General features: G+C 34.8%; 1 protein-coding gene across 2 annotated transcripts; it reads right to left on the reverse strand.

Moving 5' to 3' along the window:
- Positions 1 to 286: 286 nt before the first annotated feature.
- Positions 287 to 6,729, reverse strand: LOC113063416 (cyclin-K). Of its 2 annotated transcripts, none has more exons than XM_026233787.1 (11): positions 6,579 to 6,729; positions 4,946 to 5,234; positions 4,756 to 4,837; positions 4,177 to 4,308; positions 3,984 to 4,089; positions 3,819 to 3,876; positions 2,882 to 3,051; positions 2,579 to 2,781; positions 2,087 to 2,120; positions 1,911 to 1,979; positions 287 to 1,765 (listed from the first exon to the last, which is right to left on the reverse strand). In XM_026233787.1, exons 2-11 carry the CDS (start codon positions 5,146 to 5,148, stop codon positions 1,194 to 1,196), a joined length of 1,629 nt encoding a protein of 542 aa, XP_026089572.1. In that variant the 5' UTR covers positions 5,149 to 5,234; positions 6,579 to 6,729; the 3' UTR covers positions 287 to 1,193. The 2 variants fall into 2 exon arrangements, with proteins under 2 accessions (XP_026089572.1, XP_026089571.1); XM_026233786.1 differs by having other exon boundaries at positions 287 to 1,780.
- Positions 6,730 to 12,594: the final 5,865 nt, after the last annotated feature.

The following is a 12,594-nucleotide window of genomic DNA, read 5'->3' on the forward strand; positions in this document are numbered from 1 at the left end:
ATGCAATTCAACTTTTAATAAAGAATTCATTTTAGAAATGTATTATGGCTTATATTTCGGGAAACATGTTTTAATCTTTCCATCCAGAAGGCAACTTCGACAATATACCACAATATTCTCTTGTGAAACCATATCAATTTTAAACCTTGTGTATTTGAATGTTTTTATTATTATTATTATTAAAACACACTTATATTTGAATCTGGTTTTTTTTTTAAAGACAATTATTTTCTCTGATGATTGATAGCATGACAGTGATGCAATATAAACAAGACAATTCAGGAAATGCACAAGGGGGAAAAGACTTTTATTATCTGCCTAAAAAACAGCAACAGGTAAACACAAGGTGACTGAGCATAGCAAGTCCTTCTCTGATTAAATACTAACCCATCTAAGGCACATATACGGGAAACTGGAACTCACATGTCCAATCAATCAACAGAACTGATCTCAGGTCAGTCAAAGATGCCAGAAATGCTTCTGAATAAAAGGATGCTAAGGATGATTTGTGGGATATTTTCACCTATTGTTGCGATGAAAATAATATGAATTCTGCAACACACCAACTAGAAAGCAATGCCAAAGGTGAATGAATACATAAAACTGAAATAAGGTTCTCTAAAGAGAATACAGAATAAATCATATGTACAACCAAAAAAAGCATTATTAATTCACAGAAATGGGTTTGGAAGGGAAGTGGTGATGTGAATGAACTTAACGGGACAGTTTCCCCAAACAGAAAACCCTCATGCTATTCCAAACCTGTGGTTTTTATTTTATGAAGCTTCACATCATGTCAGATCTTTTCATAAAAAAACAACTCATAACCAGAAAAGGAAGTAACACCTACTACTTGAGATCTGAAACCATATAATAAAAAAGCTTTGTAAAAAGCTAAAAACATCTCTATAATACGACTTCAGAAAGTCATAGATCACAAATCGTATGGTTAGTTTTTTTAGATGTGTTTTTGGTCCTTTTTGTTTTTGCATACAGGTTAAGAACAACACGAGGAACAGTGAATATTTTTTTTCCAGTTTTTCATTTTGGGGTGAAATATCCCTTTAAACCCAGGCGGCTGAAATGTCTGTCCCTTCCTGTGAATCCTGCATCAGAATACATAGAAAGCTGATACAGACTGTATATTGTATCATGGGCCTAAACAAGATGTGAAGGACTGATTTAATCACCTCTCATCTCATCCATGCCCCTCTGTTCATTCCTGCCACAGGCGGCATGCCGTGGGGCGGCAGGGGCACCTGAGGTTGGCCGGGTGGAGGTGGGTACCCAGCGGGTGGTAAGCCCATTACAGGAGGGGGCACAGTGTGCCCTGGTGGCATACGCGGGGGCGGAGGGGGGTAGCTGGGGTTGTAGCCTGGAGGGGGGTAAGATGGGGTGGGCGGAGGCAGATTGGGAGGAGGGTAAGAGCTTGGGGGCGGAGGGCCTGGAGGCGGGGGGTTTGCATGTGAATAGACGTGCGGGTGGTACGGGAGCCCAAATGAAGGGGGCATGGGCGCGTAAGAGGGCGCTTCGGTCTTCATCATGGACTGCAGACTCTGAAATCCCTCGCCCGACATGTAGGAACTGGACGTGGACATTCCCATGATATAGCTGGAGGGAGGAGGGGGTGGGGGGCGGTGAGGTAGAGGGGGCGGGGCCCCGTGGGGCAGGGGAGGAGCCGGGCCCTGTGCTGGATCCATGTCAGCTGATGCGGCCGGTTCTGCTTCAGCGGGAGGAGCCGGGATCACAGACGGAGGCTTGCGGTCTGTGTGAGCAGACACTGTTACAGCATCAATTACTTATTATTATTATAGCAAGCATCATTGCATTACAAGTATATACACTACTGTTCAGAAGTTTAGGGTTGATCATTTATTTTGCTGCCCATTTTAAAACACAGAAAGCCTCACCTGGGGGCTGGGACACAGGAAGAGGGGGCATAGGACTCTCCAGGCGAGGAATCTTAGACCCAACCTGCTCTGTTTCAGACACAGAGAGATATTAGCACTTAATACAACAGGAAAATCAGAATCTCACGATCGGGATTCATTATTATGACACTATAAAAACGTCCAGAGTGATTTACCTGTTGGAGCTTTAGGTTCGTCTTTAGGAGAGACCTACAGGACAAAATAAAACATAAAAACCTCAGTTTTCTACTTCAAGAAACTGATTTTTTTTTTTTTTTTTTTTTACAGATCTACCATGAGTTCTGAGATTGTTCGATTGCACAGCTGTACAGTTATTTAAAAGCCACAATTTAAAGGAATATTTCATCCAAAAATTGAAAAGTTAAAATTAAAAAAAAAAAACATTTTTTGTTCCTAAAAAATAAATAAAAAAAGACATGCTTTGGTTTGTGTTCTGAAGATGTAAGGAAATCATACAGGTTTTGAACAATATAATCATGTGTAAATGATGACAGAATTTTTATTTTTGGGTAACCTATGCCTTTAATGGGAGTTCAACTTTAAAACATTAATTCAGTTTTAATAGCCAAATTCCCGGTCAAATAAAAACAAAACAAAGGTGACTTGAATAAATTTGGGTCACAGGTGAGTGTGAATGCTTTATTTACATGTTGTCGTTTCATCTTGGTGGTTGGGCTGGCCTGGGGGGAGTTTTTTTTGGCGGGAGGTTGAGCAGGTGGGTTCTGCCCCCCCGACTGGCCCGGCTGAGCAGCAGGAGGGGGCGGTGGTTTCTCTTTCTCCAGTATCTGAGGCTGCTGGGGTATCGGCTGCTTGCCCTGAGAGTACAAATCCAGAATCTGGTGGCAGATGTCTGAAGAGCGCAAGACAAGGGAAGAGATCATGAATGCTGGAAGACAGCAGTGTAATGTTAATGTTCCCATTCTTTTGATGAAGAGGTGTAGGTCTCTTACCCTCCAGCAGCTCCACCGGGACATCCTGCACAAACTGCTCCCACCAGCGGCGAGACGACTGCTTAGACGTCCACTCCTGAATGTCAAACTTACACAGGCGGCCGGCGAGGTACATGACTGCCACGGCTATGATCTCGGGCTCCCACTGAAGGGACAACATTGTGCAGAGGCTGGAAATACACACACAAACATAACACTGAAGTAATATGTTCAAAATTAACTGGTTTTAAATGAGATTAATAATTGGTCCATCACTGTTGTCCCTCAACGAGAAGAAGACATACAAATATATTTACCATTACTAGTCTATGAAGCTTCATGACTTATGAGGAATATTTCTTGCATTGATTGAGCCATCATGAGGAACAAAATCACAATGTCTCTTAATTGTATTTAATAATTTTAATTTGATCATTTTTACATTTTAGCATTTTAGCCAACGGTTTTACAGAGAGACAGAGACGCATCAGTATTATATTTAATATCAGAGATACTATTACAGTTACATATACTGAATATATATATATATATATATATATATATATATATATATATATATATATATATATATAAAAATTGAACTCGCACTTTCTGTTTTAATTTCAATTTTAGTTAAATGTCTTTATGGTCAAGGTTAACTAAATATTTTAGTACATCAAGTTAAACTAAATGAAAATTATCTCAATTAGCTGAATTTTTTTTTTAAATAATTGTAATTTATTTCAGTTAATGTTTATTTTTAAGTAAAACATTTTTTATAAGTTTAGTTTACTATAGTAACAATTATATGCATGGCTGGCAATAGCAGAACTTTTATATATATATATATATATATATATATATATATATATATATATATATATATATAAAAATAATAATAATAAAAATAAAGTATCAATGTTGGTAATCATTAATAAAAAAAATAATTCAATCAAACCTATCGTTGACAAAGGTCCATGCCATCTGCACAAGCTTCTGAACTTTGTTCTTGTCACCTGTAAAATTAAACATGACAGAGTAACATTTGGAAAGGAATCAACTTAATTGGACATTTCTTCAATTCAAAATGAAACTTAAAACTCGATCTTAAACCGAGTGATACCTTTGAGCTGTTTAGCGTAGCGCAGCAGAAACTGGTAGGGGTGCTCCACTTGTAAATCAAACTTGATTGTCTGAAGTAAAATTCTTTCCAGGACCATGACCTCTTCCTGTGGAGAGATTCGATGAAACACGGTCACGTTTATCGGCAGGATCGTCACTAGAAAGAGAGTTTGTGTGGTGAAAGGGTTGCAAACCTTCGGATCATCTCCAAACTGCGCAAACTGCACGTCATTGAGCAGACTGCGAGTCGTTTTAATGATGTCTTTACACTTCTTGGGGGTTTCTTCCACTTTACCAGCCAAGAAAAGACAACAAGCCCCAGTCACCTGTAGAAAGAAACGTAAATTAATTCATGCGATTAAATTTACAGTGTGCTGCATGCTAATGCAAGAAACATTTTCACATAGACACGCGTTTAATCAGTCCCTATTTTGCCCCTCCTGCCACAAAAGAAATGCTTTCTCATCATTCAAAAACTAGCGCTGTCAAACGATTAATCACGATACGATACGATACACACATGCATGTGTTTGTATTTTTATATGAATAATTATGTATGTATTATCATATATTATGAAAACACAAATTTATATTTTAGATGCGATTAATCGCAATTAATCGTTTAACAGCAATATAATAAAAATATTTTCCATGAAGGCCATCAAAATTACAAATGAGCCTATAAACACTGTAGGCCATTGAGCATTATATGGTAGGACGAAAAGAAAGCGCTATAAATGAAATCTGAGTTTTTAAGAGCGTGCTGCACTTACATATCTGGGAAACGGTTTGAAAGAGTGAAACATGTAAAAACGATGAAAGTATGTTATTCCAGTTGCCAGAGTGTCATAATGTCTTACAAATTGGTTAAGGAGAAGATCAAAATCCTGTCAATATTCATAAATCTGAACTGAAACTACACATGGCAAGTAATTAAATGGCATGGCAGTATTAAAAGGATACAGTCCCAGACGCGTTCCGACGTCAAAAATGAAGCGGGCTCCCTCTCGTCTGTACCGGGCCTCTATGGCTGGATCCATGCCATCGGACTGGGACGGGGTGTGGGCCAGATCCTTCTTGTCCCAGTACCAGCATGGCTTTGTGTGGTCCAGATTTGTGGCAAAACTTCCAGCAGCGGTGTTCGAGTTCTCCCTGCCGTCCTTCATTTGGGAGGAAGTGACCGCTGAAGCCAGTCTGGACTATCAGTCCGCCGTTGGACAGCAATAGTTGAGCAGGGGTGTACAGCAGAAGCCTGAGGAAATCAGCTAGTTAAATACCTGTTAACTTCACACATGCTACTGTTCAGAAAACATTATCAACTGGACTGTACTGACACTGAACTCAATTAAGCTGGATGCGGACACTACTGTCTTCATTAAAGCTGTTTACATTTAATAATTCATGAATTTTGCGACATTGATAATGTTATAGCATTGAACTGAATCAACACTGAACTCAGTTGAGCTGAATAATGACACTGCTTTCTTCCACAGAGCTGCTTTAAAGTTGAGATTGAAGTTTGAAACATTAATGCAGTTATTTTACCATTTATTAAAATCTGCATTGTATAAAGCACTACATAAATAAACGTGACTTGACACTTCCATTCCACATGACATTAACAGACATTAACACCCAACACAACTCTGGATTTCAATACTGATCACAAAAGTACCATGTATTACCTTTATTTTATTTCCTTTTTTTTTTTGGACCCTGTTATCAGTGATAATTTCAGATAATATTATGTGAAGGAAATTGTAGAAAATGCCATACCATGGTATAAGGCTGAGTGAGAAAAAAAATCTAATGAAAACATGTCTAGTACACATTAAGCATTTGCAAAAATCTTTTTATTTCCCCTCATTGTAACATTTATTAATTTTTTGACAGATAAGAACACTTCACAACCAAATTGTAATTTAAGTAAAGCTGCTGACCATTAAAATAATTTTGTTTCAATTCACATAATTATCAATAAATTTTCTGCTTGGGAACTTACGGATATAATCTTATTGGATTCACTAACGTTATATATATATATATATATATGAACAAAAAACAAGTAGCACGCTTTTTTTTCCAGGTAATAATTACTAAAAATGATTTTATTTTGTACAACTAAATTCTAAACTACATGAAAAAAGAATGCACAACAATCATTTCTATGGGCAGACATGCTCTTGACTGGTTTCATGAAATCCGAATGACCGTCTGATAACTAAATGTACCATTGTTAATGTCAGGTAAATAACAATTAATAACATCATATTCGAGACCGTTGATCTCGTGAGTGGTACAATATTTAAAGTTCTATTTAAAGTCTATGTGAATCATTTGTTTCGTAAGCTCATCAGCTACAGACCACACTGAATATCACATCTACCCGATGTCTCAGAGCGAGTATTATATTATGTATTATACGTATTTGTTTATCCAGTAAATGTGATGTTTATGCGAAAAGAACAGTTTGTTCTTTTATCCCTCGATACATTTTGACAGTGGGAGTAAAGCGCTTTCAAATCCGCTAATCAAAGATCCGATTGATTACTTATTCTGGATTTTATAAATATATGTAACTGCTCAGTAATCTTACCGGTATGGTATATGATTCGAATATGATTTCGACGAGTTCAGCAGTTGGATAAAATAGTAATCTTTGTCAGTCTTCACATTCACGACATGGAAGCGGCCATCTCCAGCGCGTCTTCTTCTGCTTCTTCTCAGCGACGCTTCTGCGTCAGTGAACCCATTACAGCCGCATTAGCGCCCCCCGCAGGCCTGGAGGACATACACGCCACTTGAACAGTAAAGTGTAAGAAATAATACCATCATCTAATATTTGCTAAATACTGCTTTCTGGAATGCATGCAGCATGTGATATAATTGTAATTACCAGTTTTATAAGGATGTACAGAAAACGCTTTTTATTGTAAATGTACCTTTGTTGTTATGTCTGATCAAGATACAATTCGAATCCTGATGTTTTTCAACCACGTTAAACTGTGCGCCCAGTTTCTACTGCATTCTGAAGTAAAAAATAAATAAATAAATAAATAATAATAATAATAATAATAATAATAATAATAATTGTTTATGATGCATGCAATAAAGGTTATAAATTTAATCAAAAGTTTAATCTAAAATCTTCTCACACTTTTTTTTCTGGTTCCCTAGATTTATCTTTTCACCTCAGAACCCATTTGTTCACAACTTGGCGTTCATATTGAAATCATTCTACTAAAATCCTTACATATTTTTGATGCACAAAGTAACAGTTTGTTGATAAATGTGATAATTATGCAATTAATCAATAAATTATATCTATTTTGATTTCTTTAGCTTTTTAGCAGGCAACTTGTTTAGCCAAATTATTATTGATTGTTTTGTTTTACTTCATACATTTACCTGAATATGAATTAAACTATGTTAAGTTCGAGGGAAAAGACTGATGATATGATTGCTGAGAGAGATACACGTCTGATTACACCTTTGACTGAAACTATTGTTGTATTTTATATTTCATCTGTTTTATCAGTTTTATTTGGCTTTGCCTTTTGGTACATTAAAAAATTTACCCAATAAATTCTTTTATTGATTCTAAAAACTCTAAAAAGAGCCTCAGCACACCATTGTCCTAATTGTACATATTTATGAAATGTTCCTAATTTATGTCAGACTGCACCTTACATGAGAATAATAAAAAAGATAGTTAAAGATGTTAATATCAAAATATCAAGAAGTCAAAGTTCGTATGGATAAAAGAGCTAAACGTACAGAAATCTGGGAACAGCCATTATGTTCTCTCTCTTTCTGCAGTTAAATACAATGGCCACTTATCTTATTATTATTGTCCATTTATCTGCTTGGTATTTAACCATATAATAAGCAGATATTACAAAATAATCTGTATTCATAATATTTTCGATTGTCTGGAAGAAGGCATGGTTCCTCAGTGTTTTGTGATTTGATTTAACCATTAAATTGGGTTGTAGAATAACTAATTTGTTGGGTTATTTGGTCAAAATATTGCGTTTACCATTCTGTCATTATCATTATTGTTGTTATTATTATCATTGCTGTTGCTACATAAATAGATAACAACATACAGCTCACAAATAAACCGAAAATGTTATTTATATTGCATTTGAAGTTGCAAACACTATTAAATTAAGTTATTGGATGCAATTGTGTTGATATTTACTGCATAATCACATTGTGGTTCAATTTACAAAAAGTTTCTATCAACTGCTTATAAAAGATGGTATCCCACAATAACAAAGGCTTGAAGCTACTATTAAATATTATAGAGACATTTAGTAGTAAACATTTAGAATAATCCATAGCTGCTGCTCCTCCTCCAAATACTGAATGATATTTGTTTCAACCTGTAAGCAGAATTTTGAAATGGTAAATATGTACATGTATAATAAGTCTGCCTTTATGCTGCATTGCATCCATATAGAGATTTCTGAGCAGCCTTAACTCAGCTCTGTAAAGACACCTTTACACTCCTCCTGTTTAATGATTTTGTTTAGCGTGTGTCCATGTGCTTGTCGGTACATATTTGAGAATATTACAACTTGTCATGGAAATACAGATGCAGGATTTCGAGTAATTATCCTGAGATCCAAGGCTCTCGTCTTGCAATATGCAAACCTTCACTGAGTCGCATGCCCTGTAGATCTCTGACACGTGGGTATAAACCTTAGTCCAGAGTGGTCTAAAAGGAAAACAACAATTGAAATCATACATTCTAACATTATTATCTGTCAACTGAGAAACAGTGACAGTGCATTTTTTAATGTTTTTAGTTTTTGTAAATGTTCCATTCCTATTACCATAATTATCTAACTGGTTTTAATAGAATTCAACAAAAATCACACTATGGAAAAAATATGACAATATCCATAAATTTCATATTGCATGTGTGATTTTTTAAAAAAATGCTTTGGAAATGGTATCTAACTTGAACTTTAGCCTCTTTTTGAGCACAGAGTGTGTGCTTTTTGGGGAAAAAAATCAAAAAGGTTTAACTGATCATATATATATATTAGTGCTGTCAATCGATTAAAAAAAATTAACTAATTAATCGCACAATTTTTTAAAATTAATCGCGATTAATCGCGATTAATCGCAATTAAAAGACTGAAACTTTTTGGATATGTAAATGTAAAATGTCAATAATTAATGTAAACTCAAGACAAAGAAACTATTTAAATTCAAAATATGATTGTTTATTGGAATTTTTGTTTAACTTGTAACACAGATTTTCTCATGTAAACAACATACCTGCAATAAACCATCAATATCCTCCAAATTAACTGTTGGCTTGAAAGCCATATTTATTACAGAAATAAAAACACAGGCATGTAAGTACCATTTGAATTTCAAAACAATCAATGCCAATAAAAAACAAAAATGATTTCCATGTTGAATTCTAAGTGGACTGCAAAAAAAATTCCAAAGTATAGTCATTGCCAGTGCTTTAAGTGGGCCAGTATGCACCCATACTCAGTACTGCCACTTCCAAATATAGCTCTTGAGCGTACCGCCACCTCTCCGTGCGCCCAGAACGTGCTTGTAGCGTACCGGTACGCTCATTTGGACATCTGTTTTAATAGAGGTTTTAATCTTTTACCTGCACTGCCGATTTTCAGAGCGCCCTTCACAATGCACTATTCCTAATTCATCCCACCCAGAGCAGTAACTACATTACCCATTCACCCTTAAGTTATACAAGTGAATAGCGCATGTGTCGCTTTTCCCACTGTTAAGTGTCAACAACTCAACGTGGCCGGAGAAGGTGTGTGAAACTCGTTGTGAGTTATACTAAAGCAAAATCTTGAGTATTTATTGTCTGATAAACATTAAAAACTGTCTGCGGAGGTTGAGTCGTCCTGCAGCCCCCGCTGGCTGCTCATTGGCTGCAGCATCTTTTTTCTAAGTTCTAAAAAAATACCATAGACGGCAAGGCACAAATTTAGATATTCATTTATCTAATTAATCTATAGCCTATGCACAAAGACAATATGATCTTTTTGTCCCCTTTTTGTTTTAAAGCTTGATGAAGAGAGAGAGCGCAAGTTGTTGCAGCTGTGAGGAGGACAGTGAAGAACGCGTACAGGAGTGATTGACAGTTCGCGGCACTGTGTACAAAAAATACTCCGCTACACAATTATTTCGTTATTTTAATGTTGCTGTTTCTTGTGGCAGACTAAATGAAGAGTAATGTTTCTTGTGGCAGACTGAAGAGTAATCCGGCAGAGTTTTATACTGAAACTTTCCGTCTAAAAGTCCTTCCTTGGTCTTATCCATATTTCTTTGCACGTTGAACACACATAGGCCACAACTGGAAATAAAAAAAAACTGCAACCGCGTTAATTGCGTTATTTTTTTTTAACGCGTTAAATATTTCAAATTAATCGAATGCGTTAACGCGCTAATTTTGACAGCACTAATATATATATATATATATATATATATATATATATATATATATATATATATATATATATATATATATATATCTCAAGTGATTATTAGATTTAAACAGAACCCTTTCAAAAGAAAATAATAATGAAGATTATGCCAAACCACTCAATAAGAATTACTTCCCTTTAAAGAAGCTTTCCCCCCTTCATTATAAAACTAGGATTGTGGTTATCATAAAAGTGATGTATTATATTTTGTATGTATTTTTTATTGTATTTTTACATAATAGATTAGGAGTTGAGTGGGAAATGAAAGCATTTCAAGCCACAACTGAATAGAAATATTAGACAAATATCAGATATTTACTAATGTGTCAATATGGGCTATTGATTTAAATGCATGCAACCAAATCTTATTAAAGCACAATGTACAGTTTGTGTGCTCTCAGCAGAGGGCAGTACTGCTTAATAATCTGCATTGAGACCAGGTCTGCCTTACACAGAGCAAACACCACGACAGACACATCCATCTGTCATCAGTTACTGACCCACATGTCCAGTGTGGTTCTGGACCCCTTTGACTTTCAGTGTATGAAAAATAATCATAATCACATCATTTCCACAGAAGAAAGTCATACACATTTAAAATGAGATAACCAGACAGCAAATGTCTATCAAAAACATCTATTCTTTTATTGATTTGTTATTATTATCATTATTTTGATTTAGATTTGCACTGTGATTTAAAATAAAAAAAAATTGAAAAGAGTGAGCAGACATTTCAGCCCAGGCCCATAGCTTTCTTCAATGCTCTTCTTACAAACAGCAACTCATCTCTTTAATAGACACGTGATTACAAATCTCCAACTGAGATTAATCAAGAGAGACCATAGGAACTACAGTCCAATTTCAGAGTGTGAAATATTATGCAAAATATTACAGAAATACATAAAAAAAAAGAAAAAATGACAAAACTTTATTGAGTTAATGTTGACTAAATTTGAGTAAACAACAAATGTTATATGCAAAAGTGATTTCAGAGTTAAGTGAACAGTGTATTATATTTTTTAATATCTATTAATTTATATTTTTCTATGACCGTTCAAAGTCTCTTTGCATAACATTTAAGAAGATACTGAAATCAAGATGACTCGAGATGCAAATGAGTTCATCTGTCATGTTTTATGATTACTGAATGAAGTTAAAGCCATCGTTCAATATAGTGCTTGTCTTTGAAATGCACAACTTCAGTTTATTCAGTAAAGATCTAGTGATGCATTTTATGCACATTTTGATATCGCATAAAAATGTTGAATGGGAAGATAAAAACACTTTCTTAACATTTCTAAAATGTGTATTATAAATGTAGCTCACTTCAGATGGATAAATTTTATTATTCCATAAGTATAAACTGCACATGATAGAATACATTTCTAGATAAATTCATGTCACTAAATTCACTTAAAGAAAAATATATATATATAATTTAGCCAACAACGACAACAAATTTGATTTTGTTTTTCATGCACAGTTTTTCATGATAAATTAAAAAGATACATAATGACCAAAAAAGGTGTAGGCTGATCAGTTCTTGCCCTTTTTAAACACTTTTTGTACATTCTCTTTAGTTAATGCTTATTATTTATATTTTTTAAACAGCTGTTGGCAAAAACATCACGTTTGTCAGCACTCTACACCTCAAGTTTAGTAATGCATTTTAGTTAGTAAAAATATTACATTTAGCCAAACTATTTTATGTCAGTTTCCTAGAAGTCCTCTTGAATTATCATAAAACTCTGCATAATTTACAAATGATTTGCGATATTAAGAATATCGACAGATTCACACCATGAATGTAAACAAGGCTTTTCTCAGTGTGGACAAACATACACCTGTAAAATACACCAATGTTTAGGTCTGTTTTTTCAGAAAGGTATATATATATATATATATATATATATATATATATACATACACACACACACAATATGTATGTATAAAAATACAAGCATCTAGAGGACGTCAAGGTCAAGAAATCCATATTTAACCCCACAAATATCTCTTCACTATTGCTCTTCATACTTGCAACGGGAAAAAAAAAAACATGTTTCTTTTGTATGAATTTCCACACTATCTGAGAACAGTTTCAATTAAGATTAAAATAGATCCATGCCTTAA

The sequence above is a fragment of the Carassius auratus genome, chromosome 45 (assembly GCF_003368295.1).
Source record: "Carassius auratus strain Wakin chromosome 45, ASM336829v1, whole genome shotgun sequence".
Lineage (NCBI taxonomy): Eukaryota > Metazoa > Chordata > Actinopteri > Cypriniformes > Cyprinidae > Carassius > Carassius auratus.